The sequence below is a fragment of the Staurois parvus genome, unplaced genomic scaffold (assembly GCF_062004578.1).
Source record: "Staurois parvus isolate SC_StPar_1 unplaced genomic scaffold, SC_StPar_1.0 ptg000145l, whole genome shotgun sequence".
NCBI classification, from domain to species: domain Eukaryota; kingdom Metazoa; phylum Chordata; class Amphibia; order Anura; family Ranidae; genus Staurois; species Staurois parvus.
This window is the reverse complement of record NW_028317941.1, coordinates 17,903,153-17,930,693: the sequence shown is the minus strand read 5'-3', so window position 1 is coordinate 17,930,693 and position 27,541 is coordinate 17,903,153. Positions and strand designations below refer to the sequence as shown.

At 39.6% G+C, this 27,541-nt stretch overlaps 1 protein-coding gene across 6 annotated transcripts in view; it reads right to left on the bottom strand.

Annotated features, from left to right (window-relative positions):
• SYTL5 (synaptotagmin like 5) overlaps positions 1-27,541 on the bottom strand; it is a 267,892-nt gene that overhangs the window by 8,434 nt on the left and 231,917 nt on the right. For all 6 annotated transcript variants that reach the window (XM_089673908.1, XM_089673903.1, XM_089673905.1 and 3 more), the window contains 6 exons: positions 19,063-19,241; positions 16,759-16,861; positions 9,187-9,348; positions 5,506-5,617; positions 5,201-5,327; positions 2,793-3,001 (listed from right to left, as the gene is read on the bottom strand). In XM_089673908.1, the coding sequence (XP_089530034.1) occupies positions 2,793-3,001; positions 5,201-5,327; positions 5,506-5,617; positions 9,187-9,348; positions 16,759-16,861; positions 19,063-19,241 (892 nt within the window). The remainder of the gene's footprint in view (positions 1-2,792; positions 3,002-5,200; positions 5,328-5,505; positions 5,618-9,186; positions 9,349-16,758; positions 16,862-19,062; positions 19,242-27,541) is intronic.

The window sequence follows — 27,541 nt, the reverse complement described above, 5'->3', positions numbered from 1 at the left end:
TGTAATCCATCTATTGGCAGGCTGTTTGTGCTGAAGTGGATCCATTGATTGACTTCAGGACAACCAGCCTGTCCAATTTATTGCATGTGATTACTGCCGGTGGCTATAGCCACCGGCAGTAATCAATGTGGGGGGGGGGAAATAAATTCCCCCATCAACACTGTCAGTGTAGATGAGGGAGTCCCTCCTGCAGCCCTGCTGGAAGCCTAACCTGCTTGCAGAACACAATAGTGCTGCTGGACAGATTCTCCCATCAACACTAACTGTGGTCAGTGACCTGTGGTTGCAAGAAATAAAATCGCATCATTTATGACTTGCCCAAGGTAGATTACTAATGCTAAAGATTCTAGTACACAAAAATCATACGATACTTAAAGGATAAGCTCATATTTGGTAAAAAAAATAATAAACACGCATCGTTTTTGCAGGTAAAATATATGCATTTAATTTTTTTTTTTACTAGAAGCATGCAAAGCATGGCACCCGCAATCAGCAGATCGTGGATGCAATGCAGGACTCCTGCAGACTGTCAGTGTAAGCTGTCTGCTTGTTACAATGACAGGAATTAAACAATGAACTACCTAGAGTCCTCAACAGCGCCCTGTTAATTAATTGAGAACTACAAGCCGACAGCCACAAAGGCTGTCGGTACTTGTAGTTCTCTCATTCACAGATCTCTGTGAATAAATGACGTTGGCGGGTGGGCGGAGCCCCACGCGGCCGTATTTTTTTTAGCCACCTGCTTCCAAAACCTATACTGAGATTTCTCTCCTACATGTAAAAATATTTTTTTTGCTAGAAAATTACTTAGAACCTCAAAATATTATATATGTTTTTTTAACCACTTCCAGTCCGGACACTTTTACCCCCTTCCTGACGAGGGCAATTTTCAGCTTTCAGCGCTATCACACTTTGAATGACAATTGCACGGTCATGCAACACTGTACCCATATAAATTTTTTACCATTTTTTTGAGACAGATAAAACTTTATTTTGGTGGTATTTATTCACCGCTGGGATTTTATTTTTTTTGCTATGTTAATGAAAATGTCCAAAATTTTGAAAAAAAAAGTGTTTTTCTTATAAAATTTAGCAAATAAATAATATTTCATCATAAATCTTGGCCAAAATGTATTCCGTTATCTTTTTAGTAAAAAAAAAAAAATAAGCCAAATTAGTTTATAACCAAAAATTATAATTTTTAAACTTTTACAAAAATTTTTTTTTTTTATAATATTATTTATTTTATTTATTTATTTATTTTTTTACATACTGTCACTCCAGCAGTACAGTGTCACCATGGTGACACTCTACTACTTTTGGGAGGTGATGTTTTGTTTTTTTTTTTACACACTGATTGCTTTTACACCCATATAGGATGTAAAAGCAATCATTTCTCCTCTCTGTCTGCATTCCTGCAGCCATTGAGATCTACTGAGTGAGCTGTGATTGGTCACAGCTTGTCACATGGTACAAGGCTGTTGTGAATAGCCTTGTACCATGTGACCTCTGTGATCATTCACAGATTTCACACGTAGTAAGCAATGATGTCAGAAGTGATATCTTGCTTACTACTTTGCATGTGATCACTGATTGGCCAATCAGTGATCACATGATCGGGACCTCACACGATCGGTGTTTCACTGTCTCCGGAGGACACATCGGGCACTGGATCGCGGTTTATAAACGGCCACCCGACCCTGCAGTGCCACCGTCCAGCCGTTTATATACAACGGCCGGTTGGGAAGTGGTTAAGCAGTAAATCACTTTTACTGCTGTCACAAAGAATGTAAACATCCTTGTCATCCAAAAATCAGCAGTGACAGGTCCTCTTTACTGAGACATCTGGGGTCTATGAGACCCCAGATGTCTCTTCTGCCCTTGTACAAGCTAGTAATAGCTTCTAAACAAGAAGTGACAAAATACTGTCCAGTTCTGGTCCCTAATACCATAAAGATGACCAGAGACAATCCGATTTCCGAAAACATCTATGGTAGATGGGCGATACTGCCAGCTTCAGTGCTGGGCTCTTCAATTTCATGGGATGGAGCTCTGTCTCCATCCTGAACACACGGCCATCATAGGGGCAGCATGGGATTTTTTCCATCTCCAACCACATGGCTACTTGGAGCATTATCTATACCTTGAGGATAGCCTGGGATTGGGAATCCATCCAATATTTGTGCACCCAGAGCTTCAAGACCACCTATCTGGGTGCCACCATCCTTGGTCCTCTGGATCCATATTCCATACTAGGAGATCAGAAGACTCGGTCCATGAGAGCTTGCTGCTGGCTGTCAGCTTGTTGCATGACCATAAAGCACTTTTTGACCACTTTAACCGGGGTCAATAATTTCTGGTGAGTCAAGAATTTACTTATTGTCTACACGTGGTGAAGAAGAAAATTCTTTGATCTACGGGATCCTATTTTCATGGGACTGTCACTCACTATATGTTTAATATATATTTTGTTTGGGTCTTTTAGTTATTTGATGTTGTTGTTAGATCATTTTGGTATCATTTTTCATATGATATATTGACTTAGCGCCTACCTATTCACAAATTTAATTTATAAGTGTATTTATCTATTTAAGGGTAGCTGTCACTAATGCTGGCATCATTCACAAACGTTTGATGTATTCACTGATTTAGTGGCCGCAATATTGCTTTTTCACACATTATTCTAATTTGCCTGTTCAAGGAATTCTCACAGATCTAATTACAAATTAGTGCCTTGATATTATTTGATTGGAACTCAACAGAAAAAAAAAGATATATGATTGTTTACTCACCACTGCCACAACTCAAGCAGACTCCACCCAGAAACACATTGCTTGTCAAAGATTCCTTATCCCAAACGGTCAGCTCCAGGGAGACGTTCTGTAAGTCACTCGGCTCTAGACTTGTGAAGGAGAAAGTGTGGTTCCATTGGGGATTCACTGACTTTTTAATGATGGGAGTTTTGTGTTTTGTGGATTTGCTGTTAACAGGTAATAGGTATCTAAAAGATAAAAATAAAATGTTAGTATAGAAAAATACTACTCACAATGAACCCCCTAAAATGTATCTGTTAACACGTCACATTTTAAGTGGGGCTCCAAGCAAACTGGTACATTCACAATAAACATTGCAGGGCAGCACCATTGCAAGGGATGATAATTCCCTTTTAGATTGTAAACTCTAACAAGTGGGGCCCTCTGTTTCCTCTTATATGGAACTGTACAGTCTCCTTTAATTCGTAAAGTGCTGAACAAACTGTTGGCACTCACAGTAAATCCTCACTAATAAGAACAATTTTATTAATAATAATAATAACTAATAATAATCCTCACTAAAACAAACAATTTTACTACTAATAATAACAAATTTAATTACATATTTACACTGTTACATAGTTAGTTAGACTGAAAAAGGCACAGGTCCATTTAGTTCAACCAATAGGAAAAGAGAAAAACAAAAACAAACAGAAAACCTCTATACTGTATACGCAATCCTATACCCACAGCTGATTCAGAGGAAGGCATAAAACACAACAAAGCTTGATCCTATTTGCTCCAGCAGGGGGAAAAAGTTCCTTCCTGAAACCTGAACCCAAATGAGCTGCCTCCATTAAACATGTTGCTATTGTGTGGCCCTCTTGAAGTATTGGGGGCCACACTTAAAGGATAAGTGTTTCCAGGTAAAAAAAAATGTGCATTTATTATTTTTTGTTGCAGGAGCCTGTAAAGCATTGCAGATCATTGGTGCTATGCAGGTCTCCTGCAGATCTGTCAATCAGTCTGCTTGCCAGTACAGGATGTATGGGCAAACAGATATAACGACAAGAAGAATCAATGAACTACCACAGCACTCCACAGCTCTGTGGAAGTTCATTGAGAACTACAAGCCGCCAGATGCCAAGGCTGTTGGGTCTTGTGGTTCACTCATTCGCAGAACGCTGTGAATGACGCAGCTGTGGGGCAGAGCAGTACTGGTGTCATGGGAGGGGGGTAATCGAGCAGCAGCTGCAGCATTGGCACAGCCACACTGCATGGGAAAATAAAGTGGTAGTGAAGTCCGCTTTTTATCTTGTACCTACAGGCCTATAATAAGGATATACTTATATGTATAGCAGCCAGTGACATTACCAGCGCACTGTAACAGAACCAACTGTGTCGTAACCATGACTCCTGTGAGCATGCATGGGAGTGATCTCATAGCGGCTTGGCCATTCAAACAACCAGAGTCCACAAACCTGGAAAGAAGAACGGGTGGAGATGGACACCCTGTCAATGGCAACAGTGCCCCACTGGAGAGATCTGTTTTTTAGGTGCATGCTAGCACATTATGACATGAGCCTGCAGGGGGACCAGTAATTATTTATTTTTTTCTAAGATGGTTTACTACTGCTTTATCAATAAACTTCTCTGTTTGCTCTCTTTTTGTCTGTTATATATAGAATTGAAAGCATTTTGTTATAGCTGTTCAAAAAGTACAAAATAACACCTGTTGATCCTTCCATAAATACACAGCTTGCAAGCTCCAGTACACTCCATAGTGTTATCTCAAGCAGTGTTATCAACTCAGTCAAATTCACCTCTGTGAACTACAGAACACCTTTCCACTATGTTAATTAGATGGGAGAGTAGGAGGTATTCTGTAGTCATATGGTGATGACATTGATACAGTACACTAAATAAGTGCAGTTATCCTAGAACAGAAACTGTTACTGCCGGGATCAGTAGGGGAAATTTAATGGAAAAAGCCTAAATAAAGAAAGAAATACAGCCACTACATCTAATGACTGGTAAACTGCAATATATTAAATCTCTGTTCTTGGGTTTAGATACAGTTTAAACAGTACATGTCTGCATAAATCTGCAGTTATACTGAGGTTTTTATAATGTATTTGACACATTCAATACAATACAAAATATGTATGAGGCATAAAAATCATGCTGAGCATTAGTCATCAAAAAAAGAAAATAAAGGAACATTTTCAGTATGAGGCTCCTTTATATTCACAGCACATAATTGCACTATTCCAAAAACAAAATCAGAGAAATATTTTATATTAGAACTCTCACTGAAAAAAAAACAGTTTATGTTCTAAAAAAAACTGAACACCTTTTCATGAGATAATGGACAATCTAAAGAATCAGTTTGATGCCAATTTCACATTATTATGAAACAAAGGATTACAGAAAACATTTTGCCTTACCCTTTGACAAATGTGTCTGAAGTCCCTGATTTCACTGCAGTTAGATTTTTGGCTTCTTTTATTTGTACCTCTAGTATTCCTCCAGTTGGCATGGGTATTTTCTTTGACCTTCTAAAACTTTTCTTTCCTGCAGAATTAAAAAAAAATTATAATTACAATAAATCATTTTTCCAGTTGCGTTTTTCCCATTTTTTGAAATTAAATGTGAAAAACAGAGCACAACACTTAGCAGCTATAAAATGGCTCTGAAAGCCAAGAAGGCTGAGCTATAAACTACTGATGGTTACTTTGGAGAAAAGACTTACCTGTTGTCACTGGTTCCAATGGAAGAGTGAGGTTTTTCTCAGGAGGAATGTACTGTAACCCAACTATTATTTCTCCTTTATACTGCAGGGTTACTTCAGATGTCATATCCATCTAAGAAGCAAAGTCAATGTTGCCATTATTTTAAACAATATACTGTATTTCCTTTCTATAATGTACATTAAGAAATTTGTTCTAGATAGATATTGAACAATTTTTTCTTTGTTATAAAGACAAACATATGATTATTTTGTACAAATGAAGTTATTAAAAGAAAACTGTGCTATATGCAGCAGCCAAAGCTGGGGGATGAAGGAGCCAATCAGCACAGGGATCGGGTCTCTTTGCTTATAGTGGCTCCCAGCTAGACATGTGCATGTCATTTTACGATTCGTTTTTCCAAAATAATTTCATTTTTCGGAGATTCAGATTTAAACAAATCTCTGAATGGACATAGTATCAAATGTCAGTGAATCCAAATAAAAGTTATACCGAAATTAACAAATACAGTAGCTTCATTAGAACAGGGGTCTCCAAACTTTCTAAACAAAGGGCTAGTTCACTGTTCTTCAAACGTTAAGTGGGCTGGACTATGGGCATCGGGACTCAAAAAGGTCCCAAAAAAAAATGCCTCATCATGGGTGACAGTGGAAAGAACAGTGCACCTCATCATTAGTGTGTATGTGTGTGTGTTTGTGTGTGTGTGTGTGTGGGGGGGGGGGTTTGGGTTAATGGCCCATTGTTGGTGTTTTGAGAAAAGTTGTGCCCTGTTATTGGTGTCAATGGGGGGAATAATAGCCCATTGTTGGTATCAGTGGATAAATTAGTGCCTCAAGGGCCAGATACAAGCAAGCAAAGGACCACATCTGGCCCCAGGGCTGCAGTTTGGAGAGCACTGCATTAGAATGACATCACATGATTTAGTAGTTTGGACCCATGGGGAAGTTAATTAAATTTTGGAATTTGTTTGATAATTCAAGTTCGGATAACAAATGGATATGAATTTTGTTTCATTTGTTAATTTGGATACACATGACGCCAGTCGACATTGTCCAGTCAGCTCATGCCATTTTTCTTGGTGGGTTGGACTAGCGTCCAAAAATATTGAATCTTTCCAATTCAAATCCATGCAATTTGATAATGTATCGAATATATAGCAATCTTCTGGAAAAACTGTTAAATTATTTTAATCCACCCAGACCATCAAATACACGAAATGAATGCAGAACATAAGAAAAGAATTCCAAAAAAGAATCGGTTTAACATAACAAATATGACAAAACAAAATTCTTCAATGAACGAATGCATCTAATTTCAGCAGGTAATGAACAATTTATGTCACTGATACTTTAGTCAAATTTGGGTTTGCCGGTACATTCATATACCTCCCCATAATCCCTAGTATCCCATGCAAGACCCCTCTGAATGCATTCTATAAAGTACATGCCTGGAAATGAGTGAATCTTAGAGGAGGGCCAGCATGACTGGGGCTTGCAGACGAGGCGGAGATTTGAATAGGGTGGGAGTATATTCATGTGGTAGGGGTGGTTACTCACCTGACTGGAGTATTTGAGTATGAGGGTGGTCTTTCCAGGATGAGGAGAGGGGTTGGGACTTGTCGGGTGTCAGTCAGAGCTTGTACCAGTATGGGTGAAGTTTCTCCCGCCATCCCTCTCTGGACCTGTTTCGTTGTTTTGTTTTAATGTTTCTTCCTTTTGTTTTTTTGTCCTTTGTTTTTGTCTTGTCATTTGGTTTTTGTGTGGGTTTTTTTTCTTTCATTGATTTGCTTTTTGTGTTTTGGGGTGCTTGTCTTGCGTTTTTTGTTTTTGTCATGGCAGCTAGTAGGGGTTGCTGGGTCTTTGAAGGCGGTGCTGGAGTGATTTGGTGGATTATGGGTTGGGCCCATCGTAGGTATGGGTGTTCCTTCCCAATTATAAAGTTACGTTGGTAAGGTTGTAGGTAATGGAATGTATCTGGGACTACGTAGCTGTAGTATTGTCCCCGAGGCGGTGTAGTAGAAGTTGGGGCCTTTTCATTGGGTGTCAGATACAGCCGAGTTATTTATGTGATTAACAGTGCCTTTGCAGACCTTGGACCCAGTTGGGATCGTTACTGTCAGTTATTATTTTGATTGTACTGTATGAAGTGTTATGTAATAGTCATGTTAAATAAATGGGCTGCTATGGCCGTTTTTACACCAAAAAGGAGAGTCGCGTGGTTATTTCAGGTGGGAGAAGGTTGAGGGGGTGGTCGTTTTGTTGGTTAGGTGGTAAGTGTTAGCCTCGATATTCTGCATGTCCCTCAGTCATTCGGAAGAGCATACAGGCTAGTATCAATATAGCAGGGAACTGCATACTCTGTTACTCTGCTATGGGGATACCAGCCTGTATGAGTGGTGTGCCAGGCTGGTTAGTTTTGGAGAAGGGGGGGTGATGCTAAAACTTTTGAACCTGTACTAGAAACTCTACCCTTCCATTTTCTCTGACATCTTTGCTGTTGTGCAAGGTGAAATGGTGATGATGTATAAGCACAGAGACTGTGGAACATATTTATGAAGCACTAAGGTTAGGTTCACACAGAGTCTGATTTTGAAATTGTGCGACTTCACTTGAACAGAGACCTAGAGACATGTCTACGCAAGTCACACCTGAAATCACAAAAAATAGAGCAGGAACCTTTCTTTCAAATCGGCAACGCAAAGTCGGAGTCACGCCATTTTGGACGGTTCAATTGCTGATAATGGGGTGCTACTTGTCATGCGATTTGGAACTGTCAATTAAAGAATCATAGCTTTCAAGGTGCAACATCCAACAATACATACGAAAAACACCAACCAGAACCTGTACAATAAATGATGGACTTTGAGGGCACAGCATGAGACCACGTACTTAAAACGAATACACTTTATTATACAAAATTTAAAAACATGGTAAATTAAAAGCTATTGATCAGCACCATGTGGGGATAGTCACGACAGAGGGGATCCCGTCTAAGAATATGTTCCCTCTAGAACCATTCAAATTAAATAATTGATGATAACAGTAGTATGGCAAACAACTGTATATTGTTCTTTTTCCAGTGTTCATGGCCAACGTGTTTCGCTTGTATTGCAGCATCTTCAGGACCATATAACATAGAGGGAGCAGCTACTACTATCATTAAACAAATAAAGATTAGACTCATATACACACATTTCATAGAAAACATAAATTAATCTACGAAGACTGCATTGCTTACATAGGTATGATGGTAGTCCCTAGGGTTCAAATCAACCAATCTTGGGGCGGACATAGGGGACCACAACCAACAACCAACCCTACAGGGAGCATGACACATATACAGATGGCAGGTGCTTATCAATAGCTTTTAATATACAATGTTATTACATTTTGTATAATAAAGTGTATTCTTTTTAAGTACTTGGTCTGTCTCATGCTGTGCCCTCAAAGTCCACCATTTACCGTACAGGTCCTGGTCGGTGTTTTTCGTTGGAACTGTCAAACCGCAGGGAACCAGGGCTTAATGTGACATTCACTAAAAAATTCACAGGTGGTTAATCGTTTCAGGTAATTAAAAACACATGCACCAGGAAGCTTCACTACCAGTAAATATTTAGTTTCACATTTCCTTATTTATAAATATGCCACTAAATGTAAGTCAATTTATGTCAAAATTAGACCCACTTTGGCTTCCAATGTGAAGGACTCATCTTCTTGATTTTCAAAGTTCCATGTGTCAAGAGGAATATTTACTTCTCCTAAAAAGCTGTTACGCCCAAACCGATCATTATGCCATACAGATAATTGCAGGGTTCTGGTTTCCAGTTGAGTATGACTGATTACATACTGTAAAAAAAAACACAAAAAAGTAAAGAGTGTAAGATTAATAAAAGAGTACAGTGTAATAACTTACAATTATATGGTAGAGGTGATACAATAATTTTCCTGAATATACAGTCATAATAAATACGTTTTAGGAATTGGATGTCTGTGATGAATCATTAGCAGGTAATATTATAAACCGGAGTACCTGGAGGAAACCCACACAGACACAGGGAGAACATGCAAACAGCAAGTAGCGTCATGGTTGGGATTTGAACCAACGACCCTAGGGGAAAGTGCACCACTTGCTGTAAGAAAATAATTATCTGATATGATCAAATTCAGGCAGACCAAGCAACAATTTGTCAGTTATAGTTACTAGCAAACACCCTTGGCTGATCAATCTCAGGGGAAACATCAGTTGATTCATTTAGAAAACTTTATCTAATCGCTACTGTTTCTCCTGAAATAAATTGGTGCTGGATGTGTCTGACTGTGCTCCCTCCATTTCCCATCTTTTAAGCCGGAATTGCTGAAAACACCTCTTGTAACCTTCCTGTCTGAGGTCTGTGGCTACGTTAATTCTTGTACTTGTCCACAACAATTATAAGCAATGGTGTCAGGAAGCTTCTGTTAAATTTGCACATGTAAAGTTTAACATCCATTAGCTGTAGTTAAGCTGTATTAACTTGGATGAGTTTTAAAATCAATGTTGGCTATTACAGTGTAATGACTCGGCTCCTCTGAGAGACATTTGCTGTTTTTGTTTCTACATTTCAAGGAAGACAAATTAATGTTTTTTTTTATAGTCATAAAATGCAATCTCCATCTGTAACGCACCAGTAAATATTACTGCTGGCACATATTTACACCTGCAGGTTTTTATGTTTTACAAAATGTATTAACATAAATTGGAAACTCTAGGTGCATCTGAGATATTGTATTGAGATGTTCCACTTTAATAATAAACACAAACATTAGATGAAGGGAGATGCTCACATAAAAATACAATATTAACTCCTTCCCACTGACAGTACGCATATATGCGGCCTCACTAAAGTGGGTCTTCATCCGAGACGCCACATATATTGTATGTGTACCTGCCTCTGTGCTGTACAGCACACTCCCATTGCAGAGACTGGGCTCTCATCAAAAGACCTGGGTTCCAGGACTCCCAGTTCTCAGCCACCTGAACACTATGATAGCCCCTGATGTGTTTTCTTTCTCTTCTGAATGGAGAGAAAGATACATTGTACCTTTTTCTCCTTGCAGGCGAAAAAGATATAAACAAATAAAAATGTGTAAAAAAAAATATAGAAAGAAAAAAATAAAGAAAAATATAGCTAGATCATTTGATCTAGGTCAGTGCCAGGGTTAAGGTCAAGGTAAGGGTTCAAGGTCAAGGTAGGGGTCAACAGTTAGGGTCAGAGGTCATGATCAGTATATTTAGGGATTGGGATACAAAAAAAAATGTTAGTGTCAGTATATTTTAAGTGGGATTAAAAAAAAAACAAAATGAACACTATTGTTTCTAGGCCCGAACAAACAATAAATATCACACACATATGTGATTACACTGCAAACACCAGGAACAGGAGAATTTGTTTCGGTTTGTTTTTTTGTGGTAGGTTATGGTAGTAGCAAGAAAAATACAGCTAAATTTAAAAAAAAAAAAAGTTTTCTTTTACTGTTTTGGGCCAGTTTTCCTTTGATAATAAAAAAAGCAGATATCCATTACCGTTTACCAGAAAAAGCCAAGTTTTACAGTTTTACTAACACGTTAAAAGTTGCAAAATTGTGTTCAGGCATTAACATTTGTTTTACCCTTGGTCACCAAAGGGTTAACAGTACATTTTCTTCCGTTATTAGTGAAAAAATATATTAAAGTTCCACTGGCTGGATTAAACCACAACAAGAAGTCCCATTTCAGGCAGATTTGACTGTATCGCCAAATTAGAAAGAACTAGACATCTTTTACCGTGTTAGACTATATCGGTCAGAGCAAAGGGTTACAAACAGGTTGTCTATACACTGGCAGTTGTGGTCAGGTCTAACTGCATCAGCTATTTTGAGCACAGTTGGACCTGACCACCTGTCCCTGGGATTACAATTTGCTGAGTTAGTATGGTGCCCTCATTGGTTCTGGTACTGGTAGAGTCTAACAACCTGTTTTATGTCTACAGAACTGTAAAGACTTAAAATCCCAGGAGGTAAGTCATTTCTTATTTGCTGCAACCACCATGTCAGAGACCAATAATCTTTCCACAGTGAAAGTCATTTATATTGTGCATATATATTATTCTAATATACAGTATGTTTAAATAGCAACTAAAGCTTTTTATGCAGTCACATAACGTGCTGTTTGCTAATTGTGATAGCAAGCAGGTGTACCAAAAAGTGGCTGAATTTTACAACCAGGGTCTGATTTTTGCACAGGATACATAGACTGTGGCCTATGGTGACAGGTTCACCAAGGACAACACCAAGCTAGATATGAAGCTGATAACAATAGGAGTATTATACTGAGTCTGTTATCACTGCTAGTTTGTTCCTCTGCCCATCAGAGCCACTACCATGCCATCTGAGCTCTGAGGGTTTGTCAGTTGTAGGCCAATACACCCAAAATGGAATGAAGAGTCCTACTATGCTGTTCACGTGTAGGCATGCCAAGGCAGAGCTGGCAAGCTGCACCTTTACAACTCTCCTTTTATCAGCCCCTTACGTATGAAAACGTTTCCTAAAACCATCACACCTTACGTCTTGCATGTCCTTCTACTTCTAGTTATTAAAGCCAAACTATGCTCAAACAACCCCCCACCATTTAAAAATAAGTCCAGGATATCAAAAACACACTCCCTGGGGGTAAATCATCAAACTGAGCTGAGAGAAGAATGATTCAGAGAACAGTGCCCACATCAGTGCATCATCCATCCTCCACAGTTATTACCTTTTGTACCACCAGCCCCTTCCTGTTAGGTAAGTTCCAAGGAGCAGGGCTCTCCTAACCCTCCTGTATTGAACTGTATTGCTGCTGTATTGTCTCCCTTTGTAAAGCGCTGAGCAAACTGTTGGCGCTATATAAATCCTGTATAATAATAATAATAATAATAATAGGAGACCCCCTTGATGCCACCCCGGCAATATAAGGAGAAAGACACCAAGACATCATTAATGGAAGACAGCCCCAAAACAGATACAGTATGTATACAAAAACTTTTCTTTTTTAAAAAAGGAGGATGTTCAAAGAGGAGGGAAGTTCTCCAGTGTCAATACCATGGAAGAATGTTTAGGCCACAGTCTTTGTAACCAGGGGCGGACTGACCATTTGGAAACTCGGGCACTGCCCGAGGGCCCAGGGTCAGTAGGGGGCCCTATGAGATGCCCCTGGTACCTTTTTCATAGGCTTTTTTGAGTTTCGGCAAGGACACAGGGGCCCCATGATCCCCTTTTGCCCGGGGGCCCCATGAGTTGTCAGTCCGCCCCTGTTTGTAACTGACTTCCACATGAGTATCTACAATGCAACATCTACAACAGCTAACATGCTTTTCCAGGGCTTGTCAAATAAAATGGGGTGAGGTTGGGGAAGACGCGAGTTTACCTGCGGGGCAGCAAATATAATTGATGCTCTGTTTATAACATCTACATCTTTAACTTAAATACATTTTTAAAATTACTACTTTTAAAGGTCATTAACTAGTTCTATATGTTATGTTTTTTATTTTATATTTTATATAAAATGTTATATTTTTCCCAACATTTTGAAAAAAAAAATTATCACTGCTTCTTATTTCTGCCTGTGGCGTGCACATTTCAAACATAAAAGAGAGATTTATGTGCTACACAACACTATTAGTCCCCAGCACTGATCTCTGCTTAAGCATCACAGCACGTGGTTTATTTTTCAGCAACTACTTGAATTTGCCCGATAGTTGCTAGGTTACATCAAAAATACCAGCTATGGTTTGTGCACTGATGAAGATGTATATAGAAATATTAAAAAGCCGTGCTAATTCTTTTCAAAGTCTAGAAAAGGAAATGGAAACTGCAGCTGGTCATTGAATGGAAAATGTAAATGTTCAGCACTTTGTTCTATATTGTCTCATTTAATGGTCCAGGCTGAGAGAGTAATCTGAACCATTACTTGTGAATGACAGGGATAAAAATGAAAAGAGACTTTGCCAAAGTCATGTAAAAGCATTTCTGCCTATTAACACTATTGTCTAAGAACCGTTTGCTATTGTGCTGACAGTCCAGTAAAACAAACAGACAAAGACAGGTATAGGAGCTCTCCCAAGATTTCTGCAATATCTTACTATATTATCGACCTGGAGTTTACATTGTGTTTTTAAATGTTTTTGTTATTCTTTGAGGATTTTTGAAAATGTCATCTAAGTAAGCAGTTGATATTTTCCCTCCAGAAAGCATTTCATACAACTGACAAAATTGACTATCTTTAATCTTTAATAATAATCTTTATTTGGACAGTAGTGAGTAATGATCACTGCAAAAATACCTCAATCTTATAATAAGCTTGTCACCAACCTAATGCTGAGCATATCATGAAAAAATATCAAAACGATCAATCAAGTTAGACATACAAACTACTGAATATATACAGTATGCAAATGTTGACTTTGTAAGGATTAATTTTAACTCCACCCTTTCCCAACCTCCCTATCGATCCTTTAAAGCAGTGGTTACTGACCTCAGTCTTCAAGTAACCCAACAAGCCATGTTTTGAAATTCCCTTAGAAAAAAAAAAGTTTTAAATACCAAACCACTGACATTAACTCCTTTGTGCCGACCATACGCATACATGCAGCCTCTCGGTGGGTGGGCCTTAATGCTGAACGGCTGCATATATGTGGCCCTGTATAAACAACTCACCGTGCTGATAGCATGCTCACTGCATGGTCCCAGCATGGTAGCCGGCGGGGATCAGTAACCTCCCAATGCATACTTGCCATCAGGAGCTTTCCGATCATGTGAGTGCTGTGACAGCCAGTCACATGGCCCAAATGCCCGTCTTCACTTCCCAGCATCTAGAAGCTCTTAAAGGACCAGGAGGTGTCGGCAGGAGGGGGTTAATTAAAGTACTTGTGCAAGGTTCAGGAAATACTGAAAACATATAATGTTAGGAGTATTTAAGGGCTGAGGTTGGGAACCATTGCTTTATAGAGTTAAGCAGGTTTACTGACTGATAAGGAGGCATAGAAGAAGGGAGAAGAGAGAACAGAGAAGCTCTGACATAGGGATTGATTTACAAAAACTGGAAAGTGCAAAATCTAGTGCAGCTCTACATAGAAACCAATCAGCTTCCAGTTTTTTTTTTGTCAAAGGTTAATTGAACAAGCTGAAGTTAGAAGCTGATTGGCTACCATGCACAGCTGCACCAGATTTTGCACTCTGTTAGTAAATCAACCCCATCGGCAGGAAAAGTGAAAAAAATTTACTTATATCTTCTACTGCCTATGTTTCTGGATCAAAATCTCATTTTGACATAGTCAGGAACTGGATCACTTGCTGGTGGCCCTGTGGTTCCCAGATCCAAAGGGTATAGCCCGGTGTCTTGCCGTAGACAAAAGATTCCAGCAATAAGTCCCCACCTGATGCTGACTGCTGGGTGGGTAATTATCCCCTCCTATAGCTTTTTACAATTCCTAAGCATTTTCCCTGCGTATCAAACATCCTATCTGTTACCCTGATCCTCCTGCCTCTACCTGTTCCCCTTGTACCTGATCCCTGCTCTGGCCCCCTTCCTGACCTGTGTTGCCCGCTGTTCCTTGTACCACAGCTTAACTCGATTTCTCTCCTTGATTGTATATAGCAGATTTTTTACTTGTCACGTGTGTTTGACCAGGGGCAGACTGACCATTTGGAAACTCGTGCACTGCCCGAGGGCCCGGGGTCAGTAGGGGGCCCTATGAGATGCCCCTGGTACCTTTTTAATAGGCTTTTTTGAGTTTGGGAAAGGAAACAGGGGCCCCATGATCCCCTATTGCCCGGGGGCCCCATGAGTTGTCAGTCCATCCCTGTGTTTGACTATTGCTTAATGGTTTTGCTGTGTTATTAATAAATGTTATTATAATTGCATTTAGTTTGGGTCACGTTTCCTTTATGCAGATTCACAGATCTGATTACCTCAGCTTTTGCTGAATATCAGCACTTGGTATCCTGACAGACTTGCAGGTTTCACTCATGGTGAACTCATGGTTTTTGTTCCTCACATGCTTAGTTTGACACGTTAAAGTGCTTATAAAGCCTAAACATGTTGTACCTTATTGTATTCCTTGCATTAAGGTAAAAATGATTTAGGGATCGGTATTGCCCCCCACTTTTACTTACCTGAGCCCTCATTTGAACCAATGCTGTGCACATTTGCAGCTCTACTCCCTACTCACTTCCGGGTCTCACAGGCTTTGCTGAGGCAACGAGAACCATTGGCTGCCATTGCTATCAATCAAAGTGATGAAGGAGCAGGGGGTGGGGCCAAATCCTACTGTCTGTGTTGGATGCAGCAGCGGGGCTCGGGAGCGAGCCTGCATGGTTGCCCCTATGGGAAGATGGGAGATTGCTTCCTATTGGGGAATTAGCCAGAGAGGATAAGCCAGATGTTAAAGTGGGGAACTTAAGAAGAGGAGATTTGGGGTAAGTATAGACATGTTTGGTATTAAAAGAAAATCTTTTACAACCACTTTAGGTTTGTGATAGATTTCCTTTAAAGAATATGTAAATGCACAGCCTGAACACTATACAGATTGCTGCAACAGTGGGGACTAATATAGGTAAATATTGCAAAAAAAGTAATTAGCAGATGTTGGAACATGTGGTGACAGAGTGTTTTTAACTTCCAATGACTATTTAGGTAGGTGCTAGGGTCATTGATGTATACAACATTAGCATCCCCCATGTAGCCAATTAGATTTCAGGTTACACTTGTAAGAACAATTAAGAATGAACATAGATTCTAATTCCTGGTTATGGGCTACAATATGGAATAAGACATCTCATATTTATAGTCCACTATACAGATTATTGTGTGAATACAGTCATGTAGTGAATGATGTTTATAACATATTATATATAATGTTAGAGCAAGAAAACTGGACCATTTTTCCTGTTTACCCAAACACATTTTAATCTACTTAGAAGCTACTGAATTGAAGCAGGATGACATGTGCTGGCTTGCTGTGGCTGTATGCTTCTACACAAAATGCAGCATTGGCAATGAGAGAACCTTTGTCTGCATCCATCTGTCTAATCTTCTAGACATCACATGTAGGTGTGCTGGCCAGGAGCACCCAGAAGAGACCAAAGTGCATACAGCCGTCCTTCTGATCAGAGCAGATTTTCCAGTACACCTCTAAACATGAGCTGATAGATTGAATTAAACTAGGAACTGCAAGCATATGGCACATAAGAACTATTTCTTACCTTTAGAACTTCATTGAACTCTGGATTAGTTGTATTAGTTTTAACTTTTGTCTTCCTCTTACTTTGTCGTGATTTGTCCGGAAGCAGATATGACTTAACATACCTGGAAAGTTGAAATGAAATAAACATAAATAAACCTGAAATTTACAAAGGTCAATTTTAAAATTCAATCCTGGCATCAACCCTCATAGTGAACTTATATACAGTAATCTGAGGATACTTATTGCCATTGGTGGACAAATTTCCACCAATTTGTAAAAATTTGGGACAATTTCAATATTAATAAACTGTTGACAAACGGTCCTTCCATTGCCATACACCATGCTGAAACTTTACCTCCGCACTCAATTATAGATAGCTAAAGCTTTTTCTGCTTCTTCAGGCTTGTCCTTTTGTATGATCCCATTCATTTCCCATAGGTAGAACACAATACTCTGCTCTTCTGCATAAACCAACCCATTAGCCAAATAACAGTCAAATCTGCAGAGTCAAGCAGCATTCACTGACACTTGCCGACATCTGTTTTTAATGGAAAAATTATGCTTACTGTAGCATTCAACGTAGTTATAACTCAGTCAAAGTCACAGCCACTGCACATACTCCAGACAGGTTCTGAAACAGATGATTACCTATTACAGTGAAAAGCAAATATTCCCTAAAGAGACCCACTGCTCACGGTGCTGAACCTATGCTTTATATATTAACAAAGCTGGCAAACGTTTTCGTAGTCTATATGATCATACTTTTATGATTAGCAATATAAAGTTTATAACAGCAGCATCGCGAGTCATATGGAGTACATACAACATACAAAACAGGACTGTCTAGAGCAGCTTTTTTCAATCTGTTTATCCCACAGGAGCCCTTGAAAGAATTTTCAGGTCTCATGGAACCTCTGGGGTTAGTGTGAAGGATACCCTGCACTGGTTGTCAGTAGGAAGAATGCCCGCTTTACAGTTGGGTCAGGATGCCACCCATGCTAAAAAGATCTGTGAAGTGGCACTGGACCCAGAATTATGCAGGCAAGCACATGGTACGTAAATCAGCCACAGCTCAATGAACCCCTGGCAACTTGTGGAGGAACCTTAGTGTTCCACAGAACCCTGGTTGAAAATGCCTAGTCTAGAGAATATCTTGCCCAGCACAACACACATAGTGAAGTGGTTCATGGAATTTACAGCATAGCACAGCAAGAACAGGTACCCCTTTGATAGTAGCACAGTAAACACTGAAATTCTTCCTCATACATCACAAAAGCTGCATCAAAGTACAATTTAGACATGTGATGAGTTATAGGGCTACCTTTCACAATTTGTTCCTGGTTTTTCCTAGGAACCATTGAATATAAACCAAGAGATATTGAACACCAGGCCATCAGCTTGTGATCAGCATGGCAAGGGTGCGAAAAATATTTGGCCTCCTGTCTTGCATCTAGCAATACATTCTCAACTTATATTATCTCCCCGCTGCTCTGTTTGGTCAATTGGAGTGAAGAATCCAGTATTATTGGGTATAGAGGAGCATGTGACTCACTCGCCTCCATACTGCCTTGTACTGAAGCTTGGGAATTGACTGATCAGGTATGGTAGATGATATTATAGTTATACATGCGTGCTGATTCAGACAAATTCAGTACTATGGAGAGTACTGGCACCACATTCTCCAGTCTCACATATGGCTAATTTCCACAATGGGCTTAAAGCTGAGTTCCACCCAAAAGGGGAAGTTCTGCTTTAAAGCTCCTACCCTCCCTCCCCGAAGTTTTCTGGGACACGTTACAGGTCCCAGAAGACGACGGGGCCATTCAGGAAGAGCAGCACTACTCGCACATGCGCAGTGGGCACCCGGGTGTGAATTCACAAGCTGTCACAGTCGGGTGCCCACACTGAAGATGCGCGTGGAATACAGGACGGCTGGTGAAATGGGCTGCAGCGGAGGCAACGAGGGATCGTGGGACAGGTGAGTGGCTGTTTTTTTAAAAGTCAGCAGCTAAAGTTTTTGTAGCTGCTGACTTTTATTTTTTTTCAGAGTGAGTGGAACTCTGCTTTAACATTCAATGGCAGCACTCTGCAAAATTCAGTGGATATGAGTACTTTCACTTGAGATATATATATATATATGCGCATTTTTATTTATGACTGCCTAAATATTATATAAGTTGCTTGTACCATGCACATTGGAGAGGGAAGAACTATGGGGCCCTAATTTGAACCACCAAATTGGTATTTTTTCAGTATAGAGCTACATAAATTTTTTGTTTAATTTACACTATATCATATAAAATTAAACCATCATCATGCTTACGGGTCTGTCCTGTTCTTCTTCTCATCAGCAGTTGCTAGATTTTTACAGCTCTTCACCAGAACATTCAAAGCGCCAGTTTTATAGCTGTAACTAAGATTGAGTACAAGTTCTCCAGAGACGTTCGCATTATCATAGTCCCAACCTTCACTGTAGACACTTGTCATACTATTAAGACTTGTCTGGAAAAAGAGAAGGCAGAAAAAAATATTCTATGAACTGATATCTTAGATTTAAGCTGCAAGGAGCAGTCCCTCCTAACCCTCTTGTATTGAACTGTATTGTTGCTGTATTGTCTCCCGTTATATTGTAAAGCGCTGAGCAAACTGTTGGCGCTATATAAATCCTGTATAATAATAATATGGTACTTGAGGAGATCGGACATGTCTCTTAAAGCATACAAAGTAAAACGAAACAGTAGATGACATTTTTGTGGCAGTTGTAACTTTATGGCATGAGGATGTTTGTGGTAAAAAGAGTTCATATAAAATAACAGAGTGCTCAATTACTACACCATGAATAAACGCATCCAATATTATCATCCATATTATTTGCAAAACAAGTTCTTATCCCAAAAATCCAAATCAGAAATATTCTGGATGACAGATCAGATTACTATTTCTGCTACACAGACTTTCCCAGTATTTACATATACTATATATCTGGGTCTTAAAATCTGAAAGTTACTTTATCCACACACTGGTAGACTTTAGTGCCAGAAATGGTAAAACTCCCCTCTCCCAACTGTCAGTGCTAATGAAAATCAGCAGAACCCATTTTAAGGCCTTATACACACTGGATGTTTTTAAAGCTGTTGTTTTTCACTTTTACCATTTCTTTTCTACAGCCAGTAAATCCACCAACATGTTATCCTATGTGTCCATGCACACATAGGCTTTAATCAGCATTTTTTGGCAGGGGTGTTTTTTGGCTGGAAAAAAACCCTGAACTAGTGGGTTTTTAGAGGAGTCTTTTAGCTGTAAAAATGCACTGATGCTGGTAAATGTGGCAAACCAAATTTTTTTAGCATTTTTTGAGCCAAAATATATATATTTTTTTGTGTGTGTGTGTGTGTGTGTGTGTGTGTGTGTGTGTAATGCTAAAAAATGCTAACACAGCAAAATGCGGCTAAACACTAATTCAAAAATGCAGAAAAACTTGAGTTTTTAATGAAACTTTTATGAAACTTTATATAGCTAATGCTATCAGTGTTTTTAAAGCATCCAGTATAAATAAGACCTAAAGCAGCCGTCGAGGATAGCAATATGGAGGCTGCCAAAGCTCTCTTGATCTAAAGGTGCTGCTTTGCTGCCTAGTAAATTTGCCCACTACAAATCTCAGCAATTACTTAGCGGACTGACCATTTGGAAACTCTGGCACTGCCCGAGGGCCCGAGGTCAGTAGGGGGCCCCATGAGATGCCCCTGGTACCTTTTTCATAGGCTTTTTTGAGTTTGAGCAAGGACACGGGGGCCCCATGATCCCCTATTGCCCGGGGGGCCCCATGAGTTGTCAGTCCGCCCCTGACTTAGCTTGTACCAAAGCCTGTACTTTTAAAACAAGTCAATTTTGTCAGCCTCTATATTTCATCTTTAAAACAAGTCATCTCAGCCTCCATATTTCTATTCTCACAGGTTTCTTTGCTTATCACAAAATCTTACAGCTATACTGAGCAAACCGAAGGCAAGAGTCCAATAAATTGGCCATCTGCTGAATACTCCATGCCATTTGTATTTTTATAACAGCTGAAGCTTTATTAGGCATTGCCTATTCCTGTTCAAGTAGAAGCTTGAAATCCATCTATAATCTTCCAAGTGCCCAGCAATAGTCAGAAGGTAATAGCCTTTGAATTATTTTCTATTGATTTCTTTTAGAAAGACTTCACAGCAGGTGAGCATGCTAATGTACCATTGAAAAAAGAGATTTAGGTGAGCTGTTAATCTAATCACAGTTGTAAGGAGCATGCTGTATGTTTATTGTAAAATTTTTAGGGAGAAAAAAGAAAGTACAACATTTAAGGGCTTATCTACAATTGTGGCTGTCATTCCCACTCCTCTGAATAGTAATCCATCATGAATCACTTTTCAGAGGAATGTGTCAGGTGGCTGGGATGTGAAACATCCCCCTTTCCCCCGCCTGTTTTAACCATTGAAAGGCTGCAGAACTGCACTGCAGCCATGCGCATCACACTTGAATGGGTCACATTTGGCAGTGGCACAGCCCCTTAGAAGTGATCTGTAGTATCATTCTTGCCACAGCATGTTTACCACCCCCTCTGGCCACCATGTTAGGTTAAGGGAGGTGGTAGGTTAAAAATATGCACCCCCAGCCAACAGTTTAAACAAAGCCTAATACGAGTAAATATGAGTGGTATATTTGGCAGCAGTTTAGATCAGAGGAGGGGCACTTGTAAGTATGCATAGAGAAAGAAATCTGTAACTGTTCTCTTAATCTAGGAGTTATCAACCCTACAGGGCCACATAGTAAACTTATAGGCTTCCCCAGAGTTGGGTACTCAGAGAATATTAGCAATCAATTACGTTTTCATTAAAAATAAATGAAACAAATATTTATCAATGGAAATAAGTTCTTATCCCATATACTGTAGAACTCTGGGATTGGGAGAAAGAGGGGTAGTACTAGGTGCTAAAGAAGAGGGAGAGAAAAGAGCAAGCAAAGGGATAAGCCCTCTACAGCCCTGGCCAAAAGTTTTGAGAATGACAATTATTAATTTACCTGCATGGAAACACATACAGTCATCATTGCTTTGCACAAAAAGGGATTCACAGACAAGGATATTGCTGCTACTAAGATTGCACCTAAATCAGCCATTTATCGGATCATCAAAAACTTCAAGGAGAGAGGTTCAATTGTTGTGAAAAGACTTCAGGGCACCCACGAAAGTGTATCAAGTGCCAGAACCGTCTCCTAAAGTGGATTCAGCTGCGGGATCGGGACACCGCCAGTTCAGAGCTTGCTTAGGAATGGTAGCAGGCAGGTGTGAGTGCATCTTCATGCACAGTGAGGTGAAGACTGAGGATGGCCTGGTGCCCTGGACTTTTGGAGGAAGGGCAGCAAAGAAGCCTCTTCTCTCCAGGAAAAACATCAGCGACAGACTGATATTCTGCAAAGGGTACAGGGATTGGACTGCTGAGGACTGGGGAAAAGTAAGTTTCTCTGATGAATCCCCTTATCGATTGTTTGGGGCATCCGGAAAAAACCTTGTCAGAACAGAAAAGGGGAGAACTACCATCAGTCCTGTATCATACCAACAGTAAAGCATCCTGAGACCATTCATGTGTTGGGTTGCTTCTCAGCCAAGACAGTGGGCTCACTCACTATTGTGCCTAAGAACACAGCCATGAATAAAGAATGGTAGAAAAAACATCCTCTGAGAGCAACTTCTCCCAACCATCCAAGAACAGTTTGTTGATGAACAAGTCTTTTTCCAGCATAACGGAGCAGAGTGCCATAAGGCAACAATTGATGACTAAGTGGCTTTGAGAACAAAACATCAAAATCTTGGGTCAATGGCCAGGAAACTCTCCAGACTTTAATCCCATTGATAACTTGTGGTCAATCCTCAGGAGGCGGGTGAACAAACCCCCCCCCCCCACAAGTTCTGACAAACTCCAAGCTTTGATTATGCAAGGATGGGTGGCCATCAGTTGGATGTGGCACAGAAGTTGACTGACAGCATGACAGGGCGAATTGCAGAGGTCTTAAAAAAGAATGGTCAATACTGCAAATATTGACTCTTGGCATAAACTTAATGTACTTTCACACTTATGAAATGTTTGTAATTATACTTCAGTATACTGTATCATAGTAACATCTGACAAAAAAAAATCTAAAAACGCTTTGTGAAAATGAATATTTGTGTTCTTTTGGCCAGGGCTGTAGTCTGCTATCTAATCACAGGCTGCAGGTAGGGATGGGCCATAGCTGTATTGCTGAATTGCAGTAGAGAAAACACAGGTAAATAGCATAGTTGTACTATCTGGCAAAGATGTATAAAATCTCAGTACTTGATGGATGGAAATACAATTATTTTGACAAGTGAAACTGCTCTTGTATTTATTTTACCAATGTATTTATCTGAAGACCATATTTAACAATGAGAGCAGGCAAGTAAAATCAATGCACAATTATGTTCTAAAGGTTACTTTTTTCTTTAAAATAACAAACATGTCATACTTACATGCTCTGTGCAATGGTTTTGCACAGAGCAGCCTGGATCCTCCCTTCTCAGGTTCCCTGCCAACACTAATGGCCCCTCTCCCTTGTCGAGTGCCCCCAGCAAGTGTGTGCTCACTCTTGAGCCAGCTCTGTGTTTCTATGGGTCACACAGAGTGTGGATCAGTCCCTCCCTCACTGGCTGTGATGCGATCCCCACTGCTGTCTCAGCCAATAAGGCGAGAGAGACCCAGGGGAGCAGAGGCTCCTGTGCACAGTGCTGGATGAAGATCAGGTTCAGGTAAGTATTGGGGAGCAGGGGGGGGGGAGGCTGCAGAGGGAGTTGCGCACAGAAGGTTTTACCTTCATGCTTAGGAACCATGAAGGTAAAAACCTTCAGCCTTTACAGACACGTTAATCCAATAGAGACAGATTCAGCAGGCTCTTTCACTGGGACACTTCAGTTGCCTATAAAAAGATTTTGTGGTCTGTACAAGGCTTCTCATTGAGGACCAAGGGGAACACTGACTTCCTTTTTTATAGGCTCAGATTTAGACCATTATAAATGAAGGATAGCAACAGTGACATATATTTACTGATGGTAATATCAGTTACAGCAAATGAATCCCAGAATGAAGTGTCCAAGATTGATTTTGTAGGAAAACTCCAAAGCCCTAGATAATTGAATAAGATACAGGATAACTTTCCACATTGACCATATTGTAGTTCTACTAAAACTTCTCTAAAACCACCAAATAATTGAAATGTTGTTCTTTGCAACACAGTGACTGTGCTGGGTTTGTGTATAGAAGTTCCCAATAAATCTACTCCCTGCTTGTTCAACTGATTGTCTGAAATGTCTGCACAGATCTGGAGGTAAACGCCAGGACTGTACCTAAATTTGCTACAGCAAGCCTCTCATATTTGGTGATATTCTGGCCAAGGAACTGGCACTTCTACAGGGATGCCAGGATGCATGTTTTCTCATTTTTTGACACTGGGATTAATCATTTGATCAGAGCAAGCAGACCTACCCAGTTAGAAGCCTTTTTCAGATCGTACTGTATGTAAAAATATTTATGGCAATTACAAAAAACAAGCAGCTGGTGAAACAGGATGAAATCCCCTTACATACATCCAATAAATTAATATACACACCATGCTATATTTCTTTATATATCTGCTACTAAGCAACATGGCGTACGGGCACTTTGACAGTTTTCTGACTGTTGAATTTCTACCTTTTACCAATATTCTATAATAGAGTGGGGGTTATTTACTAAAACTGGAGAGTGCAAAATCTGGTGCAGCTTTGTATAGAAACCAATCAACATCCAGGTTTTATTGCCAAAGCTTAATTGAACAAGCTGAAGTTAGAAGCTGATTGGTTACCATGCACAGTTGCGCCAGATTCTGAGTGCACCAGCTTTAGTAGATCTTCCCCCACTGTGTAAGGGTGCTGAGCAATTTTAGCTTGAGACCAGAGTTCTATTTATCTGTGACTTCCTTGATCAGAACCTCTATGATTATAGTGCTACACATAAAAACCACATGGTATATTTATATAGAACTAACAACTTATGCAGTGTTGTACTTAATGTACATTCAGAGGAGCCAATTAACCTATTAGTATGTCCTTGGAGTGTGGGAGGAAAAGCATGTAAGCAAACATACAACATTCAAATTCCATGCAGAGAATGTCCTTGCTGGGATATGAATCAGGGACCCTAGTGCTGCAAGACAGAAATGCTAAACACTAAGCCACTGAGCTATATGTGGAAAACTGCAGATAACTATAGGCAACATCATCATGCTTGGTAGCAGACATATCTTAAATATTGGCCTCATACTCAATATGCAGTTCAGTTATGAACACCAATCCTCAGGATAAAGACATTGTCAAATTAGAAAAAGTTCAGCAATGGGCAACAAAATCAATAAAGGTGATGGAGAACCTCAGCTATGAGAATTAATCACAGTTATTTACTCTGGGAGAAAGGATATGACTAAAATGTACAAATATATCAAAGGTGACCTCAGTAACTGTATTAAACTGTTTATTCTAAGGTCCCTGAAGAGAACAGGTGGCTAAATTTGAGGTTAGAAGAAAAAGAGGTTTAACCTTAGATTGTGGAAAGGGTTCTCTAATGTTAGAGCAGTAAAAATGTGGAACTCCCTATCCCAGGAAGTGGTACTAGCTAAGAGTGTCGACAACTAAAAACATTTTAGATGTCTTCCTTGCTAGGCAGGATACACAGGGCTATGGGAACTGTTAGACAATAAAAAAAACACGTTTATAGATTGAACTGGATGCATCTGTGACTGATGTAAATGTACTATATATATGTAAAGCACTGCGTAAATTGATGGCACTATATAAGTACCTGTAATAAATTAAAAAAATAAACCTATCTTTTTTCTACCTTATAAACTGTGTAAGTTTGGTAATTATATATAGTAAATTATCATTGTTAATTTATTGGAGATTACTGCACTGAATTATCTTGATTTATACAGAACAGAAGCCGGTAAGAATTTGCATAAGTATGCATATAATAGGCCTGGAAGAACTGCTTTTTTCTATAGAATAATGGCATTTCATTTTACATGATAAAATATCCTTATTTAATTAGAAACATATATATTGTTTTTGTACTGTGCTATTGATTTTAATGGTTTGTTACAATTATTCCTTTTTCAGAATATTCCTTTTGTAGCTCTGCAAATATATTGACGGCCCACTCATGCAACATGTAGCAATGTTTATTCTACAGACAGACTCGTTTTACTATAGCTGTAATTCTGTATAGTACCCACCAGGGAACAATAAATGAAAAGCCACGTATTAACAATCACCGATGCATTTACTTCCATTACATAAGAAGAAAACATGCTACACCATACTTGCTATCTGTCACAAGTCCAGACTAACACCCTATTCACTGCAATGATGCACGAGCACATTAAGCATTAAACAGAGCTTAGGGAGTACTCCCACTGAGCTGTAGTAATGGATTTTTGTAGCATCTTTTATGGCCATCAGCAATAAGCATTGTATAGCTATCCAGGTATTTATTACAGAAAAATATAATACTTGTAACATCACCTCTAGAACAGTAGCTTTTAGATTAATTAAAGTGTTACTAAACCCACAAAAGTAAAATCAGTCTGTATATGCAGGAAAGCATGCTTGTTATACTCACTGTGGAACCTAAGGGGTTAATCATCTGAACTGTGTAAAAAGGTTGTTTGAACCTTTCTTCTCTGTTCCTCCCCTTTTTCATGTGACCACCTCTTATCTCCAGACTGAACGGTAGGCATGCACATGCTGAGTTTTGATGTGTATTACTAGAGGAGGTTTTTTTCTTGGGAGAGTGCATGCGATCAGCACAGGGCTAATCAGCAATGTCCAGATAGAGGTCAGGGGATCTGCATCCTCCTAGAGCAGAAAGAGAACTCCTCCTACAAGCGTTAGCTAGTGGTGGGCTGGACACAGATATAAGTTACAAGACTGCTCTAACTTCTGATGAGAAAAGGTATTTAGCAGTTTATATTTACTAAAATAATTGCGCTTCCAGATTCTGTGTACTGTGGGAGACCACATTAAGTGAATGCAGTGTCCTGGGTTTAGAAACACTTTAACACCTACACACCACAAGCTGTATGCCTATATGATCTCATAAAATCTCATCTCAAAAAATGCTGTAAATTAGATAAGTTAATTACATTAAAAAAAATGTAATCATAATTAAACGTAATTAGTTAAATGCATATTTCATTGTAGCACCCTCTAGTGTGCTACTAGAATAGTGTATTGTATCATAGGTAAAATCATTGTTTATGACTCATGGTAGTTGTATGAGTCTGTAATTGAGGTCAGGTTATTGCAAGTCAGCTGGATGACTAAAAAGCTTGTGGCTCTATCACCTCCTCCTGACTACGGAGGACCATAGAACCTTCCAGAAGTCGGTAAGCAGGTAGGGGGTGGAGGTCTAATCTGCATATTCATGGTGGTTTGGCCAATCCCAGCTTTGGAGGTCCTGGTTGTGATGGACTGGCCTATAAATATGGGAGAATCAGGCTGACAGAGGAGTCGGGTGGAAAATAGAGTGCTGAGTACACTGGTGAGATCAGGGAGATACATTTAGCAGTAAGGAGTGCATGGGATCGAGACCTGGAGGAGCAGGGAGCAAAGAGGACAGTGTGAGTACAGCAGCTTTCTGTGGAATCTACAAAGGGAAAGACAACCACATGCAGCATGCTTTCTAAGGACAGAGCTGTGCTCAATTCTTTTTCCTTGTCCCAGG